General features: G+C 48.6%; 1 protein-coding gene across 1 annotated transcript in view; it reads right to left on the bottom strand.

The window, feature by feature from the left end:
- The window catches only part of LOC119386981 (kinesin heavy chain), a 109336-nt gene extending 89700 nt beyond the window's left edge, over nucleotides 1–19636 (bottom strand). Inside the window, exon 1 of the mRNA XM_037654274.2 lies at nucleotides 19128–19636. Coding sequence (XP_037510202.1) covers nucleotides 19128–19283 — 156 coding nt within the window. The 5' untranslated portion in view covers nucleotides 19284–19636. The remainder of the gene's footprint in view (nucleotides 1–19127) is intronic.
- Nucleotides 19637–20767: the final 1131 nt, after the last annotated feature.

The following is a 20767-nucleotide window of genomic DNA, read 5'->3' as shown; positions in this document are numbered from 1 at the left end:
TTATAATTGGCAGCCTACACGCTCAGAGTATATAAGCCGACCGCGACCTATATAACGATATACTGACGACCGCTTAGCTTATACCCTTCACTAGCAACCTAAAAAACATCTTAATTGACATTGTAAACTTGTATCACAGCGTTGCCAGAGTGCTCTCAAACGACAGTGGAAGGCGGCGTAAACAAAATGCCCCTTTCATATCGAGAGGCAGAAAACATTCGCACTCAACCACCTGCGCCTAAGTGTATTCGTGCGTCGTTTATGGAGCTCATCTCGGCCGCCAATCTTGTTCATTTTATTTATTTGTTTTTTATCCGTCACTCAATTCCGAAACAACCACGGCGGACGGGACGCGCGAAATATAATCAAAAATAAAGAAAACGCAGCGCGCTCGCTCGAGCAGTCAAGTAGCGGGACGCGCGGCAGGCACGTATACGCGTGCAGTGCACAGTTCGCTCTAAGAGCAGCGCTCCTTTTTAAATCCCCTTCCAAAAATATACCGGCACGTGATAAGCGCATGCACGGAGAAGCGGAAGGCGGCGTCCATTTGCAACACAAAGGAGACAACCGAAACCTCACGCGCACGGAGGCGGGGGTAGGAGGCGAGAAAGAAGGGGCCCTGTGTAGGTGGGTGGGTGTTCCACGAAGCCAGGCGTGCACGCAGCAGCGTTATCGGCGTGCCCCGTCAGCGCTACGTACGCTAGGTGACGACGAGCGCCGCTTCTTCCTCTTCGGTGGGGCGAGAAATGTGTTACGCCTTGTTAGAGGGTAAGAGTCGGTCATTCCTGTGCTGCGTCACAAAAACTACTGCAGATGGAGAGTTGCGTGTTGCGCAGGACTTTAGTATAGTATCGCTCGTGCGTTTCTTCTGTTGCCTGTGCGAAGCACTTAGTGGATAAGTATATAGTCGATGCGCTACGCTTTTAAAGGAACCGCAGCGCGATACAATGCGACGTCTGGTGAGTAATACTGCACGACTAACTCAGGGAAGAGAGGAAGCGTGCGTGCATGTTGGGAATTAGGTGAAACGGGCACAGCACGGCCATAATGATCGCAACGGGAGAAAGTAAATGGCGAGGAGGTAGACACATTGTAAAACGTAAATTGTAAAGAAGATAACCTGCAAAAAGATGAAAAGCTATCTAACAAGCACATGTCGAACGAGTTACGAAAGCCCCACAACACGGCGGCAGTTGATGCGCAGAGTTAGTGATCGTGATATGAAAAAAAAGAAAATATCAAGAAGAGAATAGCATTCGCAAAAGAAAACCAATAGCTACGAGACGCGCGTGTCCTGAATTAAACGAAAAAAGAAAAGAAAATGTCCCGAAAAAAGCTGAAAGCCTATTCTGTACAAGATGCATTCACATTGGGATGCACAGAGTAATAGCGCCAGTTAAATGAGTGAAATAGAGGGATAAGTTTACCATGCATCTCAACTTTCTTGGGATGCTTCATAACATGTTTCGACAGCTAAAGACAGGCCCTCATCGACGACATAAAGGACAAAAACCAATCAGCGCAGCATACCCTGACACAGATATTCAATTTGATTGCTTTGTGAGGAATGGCGTGTGCTATTCAAGAATGTCCCAGGGCGACGAACAAACGAACGTAAGGACCAGAACATATCTGAAGTGAATGCTATACATAAGCGCGCGCGCCGGTATAGTAGTATATAAATTCGCTATATACCATAGAGGAATGTGGAATGCGTATACATATATGCAAAACGCGACGAATCGTGCAAGCTTTAGCTAGCGAGTGGGCATCAGTTCAGACAGAGTCCATTGAAGGGCTCTGGTTCAGGTTACCTCGGTTAGACGGCAAGACCATAAATCCGCTTATGACAAGCTGGATTAACTGTACGCCTTGAACGTGAGAGGAATAAGCAGCAGAAGACGTTGTACGTGTCGCCGAGCACGCAGGCACGCACAAGAGGTGAGAAGTGCGGAATACAAAAGAAAGAAAGAAAGAAAGAAAGAAAGAAAGAAAGAAAGAAAGAAAGAAAGAAAGAAAGAAAGAAAGAAAGAAAGAAAGAAAGAAAGAAAGAAAGAAAGAAAGAAAGAAAGAGGCAACTTTATTGAAGGAAAAAAGAGCACGGGCAGAGACGAAGGACTGCGGGTGCAACAATGGCATCACACGGCGGCGCAGCAACTCAGCCACGGCTGTCGAGGGGTGTGGAGGTGTGTTTGGGAATACGAGTGACGAAGAAAGAAAGGGGGCCGTGATGCTTTAAGAGAAGCAAAAAAAAAAAGAAAAGAGCAAAGGAAATAGCTGAATCCTGCACGCATTCATGCGGGCCTTTTATTTTATTTTTATTTTCTTTTTTTTTTCTTCAGCGCCGCGGAACGCTCCAGATACGCTCCGAATGTGGGTTAACTCACTACGACGAAGACGAGGAGCTCGCTCCTCGCCAGCGCCGCATGAAGCTCTCGGGGTCGGACACGACACACAGCGAGCGAAGGACACGTATAGTAAAAACCACCGCGGCCCAGGGATCATCAAAAAACGCTGCAGAGACGGCAAGATAACAACAGCGCGTGGTGTGTTTTTGACCGCGCGGTGACCTAACCAGACGCGAACCAAACGGGGCTTATCTCTGTTTCAACCCACCCCATGCCGTGCTTTCGTCCCGCAGCTATAATAACACTGCCCACGAGACCAACCCGAGTACGGCATACACGAGCAGGGAGGGGATGAACCAAGGCGCCGCGTTGTCAGGTCAGCCCAAGCAGCAGCAGCAGCCGACGCGAGTACACGGAGGATAACGACGTGACGGCGGCGCGTGTAACCTCTTCGCGCTGTTGAAGACGACGCCGCCACCGCGCTGACCTTTAACCCACGCACCACAGACACACACCCCTCTTGTCCTACAATGCTTCAACCTGATTTTGTTTGGACCGGGCGCTCGCTTATGTACGAGGGAGGCGGGATGAACGCTCCGCGGAGCCTTCTGAATGCGTAGCATTCTTTGGTATATATTATACAGTTCTTTGGACGCTGGAGGTCCGTTAGACCAAAATTTTCGAATAACACAGGCACAGTAGTGCGACGCCGCGCTTACTAAGCAGCACCTCACAAGCGACAAAAAAAAAAAAAAATTGCGGGCAGTTTGCACTAAGTCGCGCAAAGCTTGGCACAGCGAAGCAGGCTTGGCCAAGTGGTGCGGTATCTATGGTAGCTAGACGACGCGATGCCTGTTTCCTCTTTCTACCTTATTTTTTCCCCCTCTCTACTTTTTTATCTCTCTTTCACTGGTGTTTTCTATGTCTCTTTCTTTTTCTTTCTCTCTATTTCTCTCTTATTCTTTCTGTGCTACGCTTTACTCTCCCCTCCTCCTCACCACACCTCTCTCCTCTTCACTCTCACTTCCCTTTCCCACCCGCTTGCTACAATATACTATACAAGGCTATGCTATGCTCTACTATAGCGTGCCTAGTGGCCGAGTGGTGAAGACACTTGCCTTCGGATCGAGGGCACGCGGGTTCGAATCCCACCTCGTAAAGAACTTTTTTACGGCAAGGATTTTTCTCTTTCTGTTTCTTTATATCTCTCTTTCCGTCCCTCTGTTTGTTTATTTCTTTCTTTCTCGCTCTCTCTGTACTCGTTATCAGCTAGCCGCGCAGTGGCACATACCCGTTAGATATGATGATAGTTTTCTGCGATCGACTCAAAAGGAACGATTTGCTAAACAGTTTCGCCGTTAAAAAGCAAAAAAAAAAAAAATCTCACCTTTCCCTCATGCATTCGCCTAAGACTCGATGTATCGAGCCTCCCACGCACCCCTCCGAAATCTTTCGGCACCTAACGTGGTTTTGCGTTGCCTCCAGGCCCGGAGGCATTGCAAGCGCTCTGCTCCTGAGCTGTTTTTTTCGCTGCCTCCGTGATCGGCCCACCTTTGACCAAGCGACGATGTCAAGTGATGACGCCATCGTGCGACGTCACGTTATGTGACGTCATGATGACGTCTTTAACTTCGGTGATCTGTGACGTCATGATGACATCATTACGTGATCATTTTTTGCATCACTCGTGTTGACGCCGCCCAGGCGGGACGCGGACGCCGCCGACGGCCAGTTTTTTCGTTTGATGAGGCACCTAAGGCTTTCGCCTTAAAAAGTGATCAGAGAAGACTTTCGTTATTATTATCCGGAAGTCAGCGCACACAGGCTCGAAGATCATGTCGTCAAGTATCTCGTTTATCATGCAATAAGGAGCAATTCGTGGCTACTTTTTCCTCGCCGACGATAGACAACTTCCTTTTAATAAATCGCAAACGAACGGTAACGACGTCGTAAGGAAAGGAAGCACCCGACGGTGCGACGGGAAACGATTCCTTAACGACCACCTACTTGCCTAATTGAACGGTACACATAATGACCGTGCGGTCAGCGTATTCACTATCTTACGGCCTGGGGGTGGTGTTATTGCTGTTCACGTAGTATTGGGGAATGACTTCATCTGTCTGTACACACACATCAACTGCCGTCGTGTTTCGATCTACTCCACGACTGCTAAATTATAAAAATGAAGGGGGGGGGGGAGGTAGCACAAATCTAATTGGAGCGTTGCACCGCTCTCTTGCCAGGTCTTATATTTTATTCATTCTTACGTTTGCCTTTTGATTTCGTCTTTATACAAAGAGCTTTCATTTTCGGGCCATATAAAATTAACAGCGAATTCAAGTGCACTTCGGGCAATTTCAGCAAACTTTAACGGTTGTAACTGACATTTGAGCGAGCTGCTCAAGCTGCATGAATAAAAGTGCAGGACGACGTCCATGTGACCTGACAATGGTCGTAAAATGGTTTCGAGTTTAATAGATACCAGCGTTGAAAGTTCGCGACGCCTGTCCCGTCGCTTATTGCAATTTTTTTGGCCTTATCTGTTTTGAATAGCTCTGTTACCCAAGATTTGATAGCAAACTCGTGAAATAGTAGAGGCACGGGGTCCACGCGGTTTCGACCGCGAGGAAAGGGTAAAATAATTTGAAAGTTCGGGTTTCTAAACGCGCCAGAAATATTGTGAAAACGAAATCAACCTTCGGCAGGCAGAATTTATTTACGTTTGAATTTAAAAAGGGCGTAACTCTGAATCGGGCACGAGCCAGGCCAACGACCGTCGAGCCAACGTCGAACAACGCGAAGATAAGCGTGTGAGCAAAGTGTCTGTTATGAGTGATGGCTTCCAATTTGCGTTGGCCTAAATATAGGCGGCGCAAACACCAAGATGGAGGGAGTCTTTAATAAAAGACAGCCTCGAGCGCACCAACAGCAAGTAAAAGTCAAAACCGAACATCAAACGTCCATCCCCCTACTCTCCTCTCTTCCTATTACGTTCGCCCTTTCACCCTAATGTCATCACGAAGACGCGGAGAACCCAGAAATAAGACATATAGCGCAGTACCCTCTCCCTCGCCCTTTCGGTTCCACCAATTCGTTCGCCCGCGGGCAAATTGCGTCATAGTTAGGAAATAGATGAAGGAAAAAGGGGGTACTACTCCACGAAGAGACGAAAATAACCAGCGCGCGCGTCATTCATTTCGGAGGAGTGACGGCAGTTCCCCCTAGCGGAAACGGGGGCCCATTCTGGCCGTGAGGCGTGGAGCCACGGGCCAGAACGCCGACCGGAAAAACGCAATCGCGCACGGGGGCGGTGGAGTTCGTGCAATGTGAATGACGTTGAATGCTGCGCAGATAGGTGTGTATGTAAGTGGCCAGTGTCACCGCGCGCTATAAAAGAGCCGTGACGAATGAGGAAAGAGATGGCGGGAAGGTTAGATATATCAGATGCGGTTCCGTTCGGTTACTGCTGCTACGCATATAAGAAGGAACTTGTAGCACCGTTCGAAAAACGCGCATCTCCACGAAGTGAATCACGACGAGTGGGCGAATTAAGCTCTGGGTATCGTACGGGTGAGTATAACTGTACGTTACCCGAGCGTTGCCACATATTATGTAAATCACGTGACATAAAGTGACAAAGAGTCGACGACAAAGCTAGGTCCTAAGGTCCACAATGTCTACGTTGAAGTCGCCGCGACTACTATAAAGGATGTGTGCTTGTAGGTGTTTTATATAGTCATGTCACAATTATGATTGATGTTCGTCTATCGTAAGCATTTTTTATTAACATACACACATATATGTTTCGACTATAGCAACGGTTTCCTATATACCGTGACAGCGGACGGTAAGAGTCGACGACAAAGCTAGGTCCTAAGGTCCGTTATGTGTACGTTGAAGTCGCCGACTAGTATAAAGGGTTTGTGCTTGCAGATATTTTATATTGTTTCGTCACAATTATGACTGATACTAGTCTACTGTTAAACTTGATGTTTAGATTTTACACGGTGCTGTGAAAGCACGGACACGGACGCCAAACGGATGGACGGGCAAGCCTCAGCCTTAAAGGGACACTAAAGGCAAATATTAAGCCGACGTTGAATGTTGAAATAGCGGTCCAGAAACCTGGTAGTGCTAATTTTGTGCCAAGGAAGTGCTTATTTTGAAATAAAATCACGTTTTAGCGGTCCGCATCGCGTTAGCGCACTTCAAATCACCCGCCTGAAACCCGACTTTCATACGTCACTGCTGCCGTGCCCAACGTTGCCCGCCTTTACTGCGCGGCCGCCGACACTAGTAGCAGCAGAGCGAAAGTAGCGGGACCCAGAGCAGTAACAACGGCCATCAACGCTTGCCGCAATTAGGGTGGCTAGAACGCAATCGCCGCAATGGATGTGGACGGAGAACTTGACAACGAGACATTGGCTCGCGACGCCGGGCTCCAATTCAGCGACTTTCACGAGGGCGCAAAACACACGCGGCAGTACGCGATCCCGAAACTACCGCTGAGACGCGACCGCGTGTGCGAAGCAGGGCGCCGGATGAAGCGCAGTTCGGCGAAAACGGAACCTTTGAACCACGCGCGCCGTTCCCCATGGCAACGCCAAAGAGGTCCTTTTTTCCATGAATCAAACGGAAACGAACAAACAGCACTTTATTACGTCTTTTGATGTACGGAAGGTTCTTTTTTTATTGCTGCTAGTTTGATTACTAGTGATTTATTGTAGGCAGACTCTGATACGTCATCGGGATCACTTCGAAAATGCCCCACTCGTGGCGCTCATCATGTGATACATTTAGCTTAATTTCTCGGTAAGTAGGGCACTGCTGTTGATAATATTGCCGTTTTAGAAGCTGTCATACATTGAGCTTTCACTCTGACATAAATTGTTATTTGCCTTTAGTGTCCCTTTAAGGTGCTTCGCCCCTAAAAGAGATATGCGCGGAAAGCTCTTACGACGACTTAATATACGGGGTTTTACGAGCCAAAGCCACGATAGGATCGAGGCATGCCGTAGTGGAGGGCTCCGGATCGAAGTTTCGACCATGTAGCGTTTTCTTAACGTTCGCTGACATCGCACAGTACACGGGACGGCAGCATTTCGCCTCCATTGGAATGCGACCGCCGCGGCCGTAATCCAACTCGCGACTTTCTAGTCAGCAGCCGAGCACCGTAGCCACTGTAGTACCAAGGCTGACTGACGATAAAATATAAACGTAAGAGAATAGCCGAACGCTTCTGTAGAAAAAGATGGCCGCGTCTATGTGCTCGAAGGCGTATATACGTTTGTTGCAGTGAGGGCACTTAGCGAAGAAGATAAATCGAGTCGGCTTCTGGCCATTCGCGTGAGCAGAAAGCGGACGTTCGAAAACCGGAACCAATATCGAACGTTTGGCAAGATTCCGCTCCAGCACATTTTTAGCCGCATAGATTCGTCACGCGTATTTTCCTCATTGGAGCGAGCATATGCTGTCCGCTTATCCCACCGCTGGAGCCTTCTCCCGTATCTACCGTAGAGGGAGGGCGAATAATAATAATAATAATAATAATAATAATAATAATAATAATAATAATAATAATAATAATAATAATAATAATAATAATAATAATAATAATAATGACAGGATAGAGTGCATGGCTGAAAAAGACAGCATTAATATAACGCCTTCTGACTGCGCCCATAACTATAGGCACGCGAAAGACGCCCAAACAAGAAAGAACAAGACCACTCGTATCACTCGCGCATAGAGAAAATGAAACGAACAATCTACAACGGTTAGCCTCGCTTTTTTTCATGCCTCTTCCACCACTGAGGTGCGAGCCTATCAGGGACTACATCGACCCTGTGAACCAAGAATACGACAGAATCTGATCGTGCAAACCTTTTCTTTCTCTCTCTCTCTCTCTTCTTTTCATTACGTCGCCACCGCCTTGCCACGTCTCTGCTATTTCCAGCAAACACCGCGCACCTGTTGGCGGTGCCAAGTGTCTACGCCACGGAACGCTGACTCACCGCCCTAATAGTAGCAATTAACCTGTTCATCCAGTTACAAACAGTGAGCCGCCCGCGTGGGACCTTGACGGCGGCTTCGGGGTCAACGTTCCGCGCCGTCACGTGCCCCGCTAAGCTCACCATGACGAGCAAGGTAGAAGCAACGAGACACGCGCAGGGCGATGGTGAACAACGAAATCAGAAAAGAGGTAACTATAGACGGGCAAGCCGGAACGGAACAATACATGATAAAGAACACGACATTTGCGTTCTAAACTAAAGCGTGACACGCTGTGTGTGGCAAGAAATTTGGATTGCTACAAAGTGAGACTTGATGGCGTATACTTTGGTAACAAACAAACAATCAAACAATCAAACAAACAAACAAGCAAACAAATAAATAATCTGCCATATATACATATGAATAAGGCAGGAGGTGACCACGCTGATATGTGCCCGTGCAAAAGTGTTAACCTCTGAATGAGCACGCGCGAAGACACTCACTCGATAGGTATAAAACGAACTCGCTTTTACAGCAGCACGAGCCCGCCAAACGGGCTTTTAAAGATCCCCTCACCTGTATAACTCGTTGTCCCATGCATATAGATTGCGCTGTTTGTCATACCGCGCCTAATCTTCGCAACTCGGGAACCAGGTTGAAGCAGCACAGGCGCGCCGGCATGTACGCGTGCTCAAATAATCTTTAATTACAGTTGAAATGCTCTATTTCACCGCTCCCTATATAGCAGTTCGCGCGTATGCGGCGCTATATATTTCCTGAAGCCTTTAACTGATCGCCCTATCCGCTGGGGAGGGGGTGGGGGAGGGGAATAGAGCAGAACCAGCGCTGCTCAGGGTATATATCAAGGCAATAACCAAGCGGCGCGCCCGAACGCTTTACATTCAAGGTCAATGTCGAAGCGGCAACCTTGTGTCAGGGGCACGGAATTCATTGTCAGCGAGACCCATTCATTTCGGCCGCGACGTTGTACGTATATACATATACACACTATATAACCCGCGAAAACATAGCTGTAATGGCAGATCCTCATTGGCCGTAACTTCGTGTAGATAATTTCGGTCCTTTTTTTTATTTCTAGTTAACAGCGCGCAGCTCAAACAGGTCTCCACGCAGGTACGCCTTGTTGTGTAGCAAGGTGCCCGATCTGCACCGTGCTGCCGCGCACCTCTGGTACACGCCAACATGCCGACAAATAATGAAAACTGCTGGAAGAAGCTATAATTCGAGTTACACGGTGCCCGAAGAGACAAAGAAATAATAATAACCAAAGGAAGGAAGAGGACAAACGGCGGGCAACCCGAGACAATCCACGCGCAGCCAGCGCTAATGAAGCCGAGCGAAGATCATTACACATCGAGTGATTACGTGTATGGGCTCATCCGTCTTCCACGCGCTGCAGCTCTTGCAGCGCGTGCGCGAAGGGCGTGTACACGCCTGTCCGTATGCCTTAACAGCCACAATAAACAACAAAAATAAGCACGAACAAGTCGGCGAGTGTAATTACGGGAAGCGTAAAACGAGGCTTCCCTTTACTGCTTTCGGTTGGCTATACACGCAGGGAACGGGTTCGGCTTCCGTTCCAGAATTGCGGCTACTGCATGACACGGTCAGCTATAGCAGCAGAAAGGAATTATCGGAGGCCGGTTTCCTAACGGGAAAATACGTTACGCGAAGAAATAGCTAAAAAAAAAAGCGATTCCTTTGCATTTCGACATTAATTACTCAGCGCTATGTATATATACAGACGTTACTGCACGCCAACCGTCGTTTGCTTCACTGTCGATTCGCCTTTAGCTATACCGGAAATTACCATGCATAATGCGGGCTCACACGTTTCCTACAGAATACACTTTTCGGTGTATTTGCAGACAACGTTTTCGTTTTACCATTCGAAACGAGGTAAAAACCGAGGTACCGTATACGTGTTATTGGAAGTTCAGGGTTTATTGTATCTACGTGCAACGTATTTTTGCGGGGCGAGCGCAGTTGGGAGGGATTAGTACATCTAATGGCAATGAAATGGCAGCTGTGTGCGGCATACGCTAAAATACTTTGTCCCGTTCTTTCACTCACTCACTGCGCACACGAGGCAGATGTATGAACAAGCGTTTTTCCTTATTAATGTCGACCTTCCTTTTCGTCTTGTACTACTACTACTACTACTTTTTATTGAAATACAAAAATAAATGAGGGAGTTATTGTCGGCGACGACTACCCGGCTATTTCTTGGCGACGGCTACCCCATTCCACTTGGTTGTTAGGATAAACAAAAAAGAATTACTCCTGTTGCTGCTGCAACAACATCAGATACTAAGCAAAACAATCATGCTTATCTCGGTCCTATAGTTCTCACTGGGAGACTCTTGGGGCATTGCTTTAGCGAGGGCGACCTAAGAGGATGAGATAGCGGCGTTCGGTGACGTCAGACGATGCATATGCGTCATAGTGGTGCGACACAGCGGCGGTATATGCCCAGGGATATTCGTCATATCTTAGTCGCATAGCTCCGTATCGCCAGAGAGATAGGGAGTGAGCGCCTAGGACGTTGTTGCCAAATTCCATTTACGGCGAACACGTTTCGAACACCGAAAGCTGGAACGGGAGATTACTTCGATCACATGACGGGAGGGCGCCCTTTCGAGAGTACAAACGCTTGCGCTAAACAGAGAGCCTTCGATAAGGGGAGGCAAAGCGGCTTGCTTGCCACACAAGCCAAGCTCTGCTTGGCTTTCTGCTGGATTTCGTAAGCAGGCGGAACGCGGCGGGTCTCGCATCCTTTTAATCTTACGCCATCACAAGCACCGCGAGGGGTGCGAGAGGATCGTGTGCAGAGGGAGGTGTGTGACGGGAGAGTTATGAGACGGGGTCGCCAAAACGTGTCGTTGTCAAATAATGTAATAATATCTGGGGCTTTACGTGTAATAACCACGATACAATTATGAGGCACGCCGTAGTGTACGGCTCCGAAAATTTCGACCATATGGTGTTCTTTAACGTGCACTGATATCGCACAGAACACGGGCCCCTAGCATTTCGCCACCATCGAAATGCGACCGGGCCGCGGCCGGCATCGAACCCGCAACTTTCGGGTCAGCAGCCGAGCGCCGTAACCACTGTGCCACAGAGGCGGAAGACGTGTCGTTGTCCGAGAATGCCCTGCAATCATCGTCCCTACAGTATAGCGGGAGTTTCTGCGCTTCGTCCCCGTCGAAGTGCGGCCACCGTGGCCGGGAGTCGAACCAGCAACTTCACGCTTATCAACGTCACACCACGGCCGCCAAGATACCCCGGCAGGTTCTGGTTAGGTTAAGGAAGTTGGTTTTAGAATGTTATCTTTGGCTCATTATTCACGCGCTTCCTCTCCGACAATTAACGGTGCTAACCGAACCGAGAACAATGCAATCGTAAGTGGAGACGGCCAGAAAGAAAAAAAAAAGAGAAATATATAAAAGCCCTTTCCCTGCGTGCCAGTGAGAGCGCAATGTACTGCGTGGCGTGCCGTATTCCCAACGCATGCCATAGTAGGCACGGGATCCCCCTTTCCGGTGCAAAACTTCTCGTTCTTTTTTTTTTAATGCCCCGGCAACAGAGCATGCACATCCTGTCAACACAGTGCGAGTAGGAGGGGGAAAAAAAAGAAAAGCAAAAAACTTTCTGGAGCCAAACAACCGACGGCTAGCAGCAGCGGCGGCGAAAACAATGAGTTCGAGTTTGCCCTGTATGCGGGGTCTCCATACAATAGCGAGCCGCCCCTAGCTTCGGCGACGAAGTCGGAGCTTGCGACAGCGTCACGATAGAGAGGGAGAGAGGGTAGGGAGAACGACGCAGAGACGGAACACGAACGACCGGAACGGCAGCCAGCACGCACTCGAAAACTACGGAAAGAACCAGCCTGCCCACGTTTATGATAAAAAAAGCGAGACGACGGAGATGAAAAATAATAACGAAAAAAGGCGGCCCGACGTTCTACCAGAGACGAAAAGATAAAAAAGAAAAAAGAAAAACGGAGCTTTCGCTCGCACCGATAGGACGCCGGCCAACGCATTTTCGCTTTCTAATTCAGGGCGCGCTTCTCGCAGCCGGAATAATCGGTCGCGATCGGCGACGGCGGCGAAACGGGGCGCAGCCGCTTGATGAATGACCCGACGTCGACGACGCAGCCGCCGCGTGAGTCATCCGTGAACAACAGACAAGGCACGTAAGACAGGAACAAACGAAACAAAAATGCAGCCTTGGAGAACGAATGCTGCATGTCGCGCCGTAGGAAGCAGTGTGGGGGGGAAGGAGCAGGTGGATAGAGGTGGCGCGCAGAGATGGCAGAAAAAAAAAAGAACACCCTCACCCTCTATTTTCATCGCGCACATACACACAAAGGCACCGACAGGTGCATCACAAACAACTTGTCAAGGACGCAAACGCTCGCCCTCCCTCTCGTGCATGCAACCGAGATGACGCGCTGCGCGTGCGAGCGACAGCGAGAGACAAAAGAAAAGGGGCGGGGGGCAAGCGGTGGACCACGCTTCTTTTGCGTGGCTTCGCGACGAGCCGCTGCACGCACCGAATCTCCTGCCCATCTACACAAAGACAACTCGGCTCGCCCTGCGTCGACAGTAGTAGACAGGCACAGCTCGTGTCGCAGACAACGATGGCCGACGCAGCTTTGCATGCACTCAAAAGTTACTCTCGTTTTGCGTGATCCCCAAACACTTAAGTGCAGGGACTCACTCTGTGAGACAGTTAATAACGAACTTCGCTAATCCGTAGATCGTCAAATCGCGCCATATTGTCATACTCTGTAGTGGTGGCCTTTTCAGGCCTTTTGAACAAGACGGAGTGGCTCTGCACCAATCAGGGCTGACAGTGCCGCGAATTAGACAATGTCCAAGCTAGCTCCGACGGCTTGAGACGCGAGAGGCATGAACATGATGACTACAACATTCGGTTTTAGACCTGCAAGGCAACACCACATTCGCTAACGTTAGCAGGGACATCCTATTTCCATAGGAGTACGCAGGTGTTCTGCGTGATAGCAACAACCTGTATGTTTGGGCGATTTTTTTGAGAGCGAGGAATAACACAAGACAGCCACACAGGACACACGGGAGTAGCTCCCGTGTGTCCTGGTGTATCTTGTGTCCTTCTCGTTCCTGGAGTCCCCCCCACAAAAAAGAAAAAAAAAACGGCCATTCAAGATGCACCAACAAGCACAACAGCACGCGTCCTGTTGTTTGTTCCTCATCTTTGTCCTCGTTTTTTTTTTTTTTTTTTCCGCGCTGCTTCAAGGGTTCTCCGTTATGGGAAGCCAAGTTTCACCGCAGCGCAGCTGCCTCCCACACCTCCGCTCTCCGCGACCCCTCCCACTGAGGTCCTTACGATGAGAACGCAATGAAGTGACGAGGAACTAAAGGGGCACTCTACCATGGACCAGCTGAAGTCCTTTAACGTGCAAATACAAGTACATACACCCCCCCCCCCCCCCCCCCCCCCCCAACTCTTGGAATCGGTGCTTTTTTCAAATAGCCAAGGCCTTCAGCAAGTGACACGAGCCTCACTACCTGAATGTTTTCGTATTTCGTACCCACCGAAATGCAGAACAGCATCGAACCCGCAACCACATGGCACAGAAACAAGAATGAACCCGCTGTTCGCGGACTTTGCACTCAGTAAATGCACTGAAATCATTTTACATGATTCTGCAAAAATGCGTTTTCTTATATAATATATTTCCTATTATACAGCGGAATCTCACTGACGTGACATTGCGCAATACATTTTCAGCGGTAACGCCCCATAGGAGCAGTGTATGTTTATGCAGTCAATGCTACCGCGTTTTCACGTCAAATCGGATTACGCGACTGCAGATATGTTCTTTCACGGGTATTTCTAAAGCTCATAGCGTTTTTATCACAGAGCGCACTATAACTTAACACTTCAACGACCCGTGAACGTGCTACGTGCCCGAAGCAGTGCAGATTCTGATTCTGCAGCGCGGAGCTATCGCCACCGGCGGTGGCGAGTTCCTTTTTGTTTTTATGCGGAGCAGTATCACTCGACGCCACACGCACTTTTACTACCGAGTTGTTTATCACTGAGAAAGCCTATATGACTGATTTATGGAGCTTTGATCGGGTAACACGATTTTCGCATGATACGATTTATTTACTGGTTCCATGCAGTGGAGATCGTTTCAACGAGATTACGCTGAATAATATTGGATCCCATTCGCAGCCGAATAGCTGTTTTGAAAGAGCAAGATTGAGCCGGGAAAAGATCCCGTTATCGTAAGTGCAAGTGGACAAGCGCGCTAGCTATGCTATGTTGATCGCTTCTTAACCCCGTAAGCCCAAGAACCTATCCCACACGAAAAAAAGAAAGAAAGAAAAATAAGAAACATGATGAAATTGTGGTTGTTGACCTTTACATCTGGCAACGTCGAAGTACATTCGTACGAAAACAATTAAAAATTTTCCGAATAGAAATTAATTAGCACAGGAACTGCTTATTTGTTAGCTGGTTTTCTGAACCATGCACCTAAGACAGAAAACCCGATTAAAAAGGAAGAAACGGTACAAGGGGCTTTTGCGTAAACATTCTCGCTCTTGTAAGTCAGAATTCGGAGGCGTAAATCTGAAAGTATTAAAAATTTTCTTCCGTACGACTGCATGCGGTTCACACTTTTACACTGCCGTCGGAGAGTATACAATGCGCCCTAGACTACAGGCAATTCACGTAAAAAGAGGCGATACACGAACCAACGTTACTAGACACGAACTAATGACTGTCATGAAACTTCACCTAAACAGATTATGAAGAAAAACTGTAGACATCTTCGTAGCGATGTTTATAGATCCTCTATAAGTCAACAGAACTAAAGAAAACGGCCAGAGGTTAAAAAAAAATGGGGCTAAAGGAAAGGCACCTTCGTCGTCTGTTGACAGTCTATAGACTAAACATATTTACTTTCTATTGATGGGCGCTGCCGTTTACAGCTGTGAAATAAACAGCCTTGTTTTGCGCGCATCAGTTAACACGTCAATTAGCACAGTGTTACACGTACCAAAACCACGATGCGACATGACGGGACGCCTGATGCGTCTTAATGGGTGACTCCATTAGCTTTGACCCCCTAGGGTTTTTGGACGCGCAGCTGAATCGAAGCATACGGCCAATTTCGCAATTGGCCCGCCGTCGTACTGCGTTTGTCGTTGCCTGGAATCGAACCCGCGTCCTCGAGATCAGCATGCGTAATGCCGTAAACGCTAGGCCATTACGGCGGGTTGTAACGTCAACTGAACATGGACATGAAACACAAGACGCATCCCCACACACAACACTTTCAATGCACATGTTTACATGCTTACACATGGCAAAAAAAAGCAGCACCAACAGCCCAACATGGCAACACTCAAACGAGTTCGTAATAGACGTTAGCAAACTATAAGAACGCAAGATAGTCTAGAGACTGCCTACAAACTCGACTGGATAAGGGCCGAATAAATTAATATTTAAATAATGCATGCCACGCCAATACAATATTAATGTGCGTATCCCCTGCCTACGAAGGATCTCGCCAATCAAACATAATCACAGCAATATACACAGCTGACACGCCTTCTTGCTGATGGTAAAAGCATGAATAGACAAGGCATATATCATAAGGAATCGCATTTTTCCATTACAAAGAGCGCAGAGGACAAGTGTTTCCGATTCCCAGAAACGATATCAGTGCGCTTCAACTACGGAATGCTGTACTGCAATCGACAAGTACTGCTGAGTTGGAGCGTCATATTCTTGTATTGCCTTAGCGCAGCTCAGTTTGGGCGCTCACCCAGTCTATTTCATTCACGCTGAAACTGAGCAAACAATACCAGAGCTGTACAATCGAGGCTACACGCACAGATATGCACACAAAGTGTTCTCGTGTACCTCGTCGGGTCGATTAGTCAGCCTCAATGGAAAACTGCCGATCGAGATCACGTGACGAAAGCTGGACTTTTTGCCTGAACGGAATGTTGGGTCGGAACCAGCCACTGAAGGACGGGACGTCCTGTTAAGAACTCTTATCATGCCGCGACTCCCAGTGAGTACAAACAAATGAGTTCACGTCGACAACGTTGTCGCGTCGGGTTCTGCTCTATCGTACTGACGTCTTTTCTCGGGCCCGTCGGGTCGTGTTCACTTACATACGCGAACACCCAAGATACATGCACCAACGCAACATTCACAAATTACACAAATTCACGAACTCACAAATTAAACTTAATCGCATTGAGAGCTGCAACCTCAAATGGCACGTGACCCGCCGTGGTGGTCTAGTGGTTATGGCGCTCGACTGCTGACCCGAAGGTCGCGGGGTCGGATCCCGGCCACGGCGGCCGCATTCCGATGGAGGCGAAATGCTAGAGGCCCATGTACTTAGATTTGGGTGCCCGTTAAAGAACACCAGGCGGTAAAAATTGTCGGAGCCTAACACTACGGCGTCCCTCATAATCATATCCTGGTTTTGGGACGTCAACCCCAAGATCTTTATTATCAAATGACACGTGGGTGCTTAGAGTCAACCACAGTACGATAACTTATGAAACCTGCGCACGGTGCGTTTTAGACGCCTGTCTAATACAATGAGTATTTGGGGCACAGGTTTTTCTTGTGGCTTTTTTTTTTCTTCTCTTTTATCCGGGGCTGCGTTTTAATAATAATAATATCTGGGGTTTAACGTCCCAAAACCACGATATGATTATGAGAGACGCCGTAGTGGAGGGCTCCGGAAATTTCGGCCACCTGGGGTTCTTTAACGTGCACCTAAATCGCTGCGTTTTGACGAACGAGGAATAAACAAAAGGCTTATGTGCCTGAGTGCCTCACTGTTCCTTTTGTTTGTTTGTTTGTTTGAAAGCGGCCCTTTTTTCCAAATCGACGTGTACTTGACTAAAATATCGATGCTTCATGTGTGCTGTCTCAGAGCTCGTCATAAAGCAGACGCGTCGTGTATTCTTATTTCCCCCCCCCCCCCCTCTTTTTCGTTTTTTTTTTTCTCTCTCTTTTTGCACAGTTCTTACGACCAACGCAAGGTCTGCCGTGCGAAAAGTCGGTCGTTACACCAACGCAGGCGGAAGAATCCACGGTCGCCGCTTGCAGCCCAGACGACGACGAGACAGTCTCGGCATTACACTAAGCGAGGTTTCGTTTTCCGCGTTGATGTTATAAATGAAACAAGAGTAGGCAGCCGATACATCTGCGCGGTCTCCTCGGCTTATAAATGGTGGTACGGGCTACTGCTTCCGCCTTTTTCAAACCTTGACTCGAAATAGAAATGACCGCAGACTACCGACCGCACAAAGGGCTTCGCCTGTCGTATATCACTCATTGGTATATACAAAAAGGAAATCATTTTCTGTTAATTTTGGATTTCCAATTCAACTGCGTAAGCTGGCGCTAACGATCACGAAAGCGCACTGCCTGCAGTTTCCACTATTAACTGTTCAAATGAAAACAGCTGCATTTTTTCCCTCTCTCTCTCACTTTAGCAGAAGCCGTCATCTTATCTTGCGTCAGTACATCCGTAGTGTATACGCGGCGAAAACATCGTGATGTCGACAGCAGCTTGACAATACCGGTTAACGAAATAATAATAGAGGCGCTGCAATTGTGTTAGAACATATAGTGGCATGCAGCATTCGATATCTGTCAGTATCCTAGCGGCCTCAAACAATTTCGAATAGTGACAGCAGAAAACTGGTACTACAAGTACTTCCAGAAGATCGTCTCATAAAAAAAAGCTAATAATAATAACGTTCGTGCACCCTGCGGAGGGCTTCTGCGATGCAAGCATCTCATATACAATCTCGTGTTTATCTTTTTTTTTATGTATGTCATTCCGAGGGGATGAACGATATGGTAAAAAGTCTCGGTCAGCAGATTGTCAACCGTTATCGCATCCACTTATCTCGCCAGTGCAAAACAGAAAGTTTCCACGGCGCAGAGGAGGGAGTGATTCGAGAGCAGCTGAGCTGTTCGATGTCGTGTCAGCTTGCGTCACAGTCACCGATCACAAGCGCGACACAATGCGAGGGGCTCCGCTTGCGAAAGCACGAAGCCAGCCTGTTTGCCTCTAAAAAGCACGGACGCTGCGACGCTATTTCTGAGCTAGAACACTGGGCATTTCGATTAGCCAAAGCTCTGGCCATCGTTTTACTTTCTTTACGTTCGACACCTGCGTCTACTGTCAGCTGAACGAAAAAAAAAAAAAAAAAACGCCACGACAAAGCAGTTTTATGTGGGCAGCAGTGCTTGCAAGGACTCGCTATACGTAGCGTTTATATAGCGTAATGTATGACTGCATTTGTGCTACGGTACCTCGCACTGATGCGACACGCACACATTACAGCAGTGTGCGACCAGCTGTAATGCGCCACCCCGACTTCGCCCGAAACGAACACCCGAGATTTGCCGTATCGATGTTTAAGTTGCCGCTGTGGCTACTGAAAATACACGGTTATAAACGCACTGACATGCCCTTGACGACGTTTCGGTCAAGTTTTCGCCACATGTGCGATATAAAGGCGGCTAGAACAAAAATAAGAAAGAACGGAGCATTGCGTCTGCGAGTCCCGTAGCGACCGAGTCGGGGCAACGCCTAGAGGGTACGGGTAACCGATACGGAGAATCAATGAAAAAAATTTCTGTCGCTCGCGCACGACACGTCTGACCGTTAGAAATGATCGTGGGCGCCCCTAGAAAGGCAAAAACGTGCACGAAACTTACCGCTATCGAGAGACAATCCTCCGATCCCGACGGAAACTTGACGATGAACTTGCTGCCGGCACGCTCTTCGGCATCGTTGAGCGGCCTGAACCGGCAGACGACTTTGATGTTGCACTCGGCCGGAGGTGCCTCCGGCACGTTAGGTGCTTGCTGCATGGCCGTACTTTTTTTTTTTTCCTACAGATACACACAGCTGAGAACTAGATTCTAAAGAGCATGACCGCACGATGCTCGCAGCGTATCGATCCCAGCAGCTTTAGGCCTACGCGACAGTCTCCATGATCCGCACGGGGGGCTACGCACGTCAGCTGAACATCTGGCCGGTCAGCGGTCGCCCTGGGAGCCCGGAGAAGTCGTGCAGCGGCGAAGCACAATGGCTGAGCACGGCCGATGGGTATGTCTTGAGCACGGCATCCAAAGGGGGAAGAACAAAGGGAATGACCACAGCACTGGGCAATCACTGGAAACGTCGACCGGCCATGCTCAGCCAGCCGCGAGGGGTACGACGGGAGTCGCTCGAGCTGACGTCAGAGCCCGTCGGGAGCCGCCGGCCGCTCGACGCGCCGACTCAGTGCCATCTCGGCTCGAGCGGCCGAGTTAACGGCGGCGCTTCGCTTCGCGGCGGTTACTTCAACGCGAGTGCAAATTGTTTAGATTAAAAACGTGTTCGTCACACAGATTAAACGCGTCGGTGGTTAAATGACAGGTCCCAACATGGCATCCGGATACACAGCTGCACTTCAAACAGCCGATAGAAAAGCGGCTTCGAAGTAATAGGAGACCAAAAAAATAAAAAGCTATCGCGGTACGCGCTTGGGTCAATCCGTGTATGCGGTGCTTTGAAAACAGCCTGAAAACAGCTTTGCATTGAGTAACGATTAGAGCCGCTGTTGCTACTCTAGAGCCACGGCAGCACTTACTACGCAGGAAGCAGAGACAGCCCCTTTGAACAGCTAAAAGTTTGTTGGTTTGACTGGTGGACAGGGGCGTAGCCAGAAATTTTTTTCGGGGGGGGGGGGGGGTTCAACCATACTTTATGTATGTTCGTGCGTGCGTTTGTATAAAACTGAAAAATTTCTGGGGGGGGGGGGGTTTGAACCCCCCCAACCCCCCCCCCCCCCCCCCCCTTGGCTACGCCCCTGCTGGTGGAGCAAGTGCTAAAAACACAGCGCTTGAATTCGTGTGTACCGGCACGTACGCTTTGGTACTACGATACGTTTAGCCTGTGATATTGTACGTTTATACAGTTTTTTTTTATGCACATATATATCTTATAATGAAAAGGCTATGAGCGTAGCGGACGCGGTGTATCTTGCCTGTTTTATAGCTGGAAGGCACTTAATTGCTACCGGGACACTTGCCGCAACCAGCACAGACACAAAACGCAATATAATTATTTGCTACGAAACAGCGACACGCAGCGCTGGACTGATAAGTAAAAGCCGCGTACAACAAGAATTCGAGTGTAGGCATGCGAAGGCAAGGCGAAACAAGCTCTTTTAAACTGATTGTTCACTCAATCCAACGTTGCACTTCAGTTCAACACGCGTGAGCCGAGTGGCCTGGTGGAGTCGAGGAATTCTTGTGGGCTGCTCTCACGCTTAGCATCTAAGCTATGCGGTGAAGACAACCATCGAGAC

This window comes from Rhipicephalus sanguineus, chromosome 3 (genome assembly GCF_013339695.2).
Source record: "Rhipicephalus sanguineus isolate Rsan-2018 chromosome 3, BIME_Rsan_1.4, whole genome shotgun sequence".
Taxonomy (NCBI): domain Eukaryota; kingdom Metazoa; phylum Arthropoda; class Arachnida; order Ixodida; family Ixodidae; genus Rhipicephalus; species Rhipicephalus sanguineus.
This window is presented reverse-complemented; position numbering and strand designations above follow the sequence as displayed.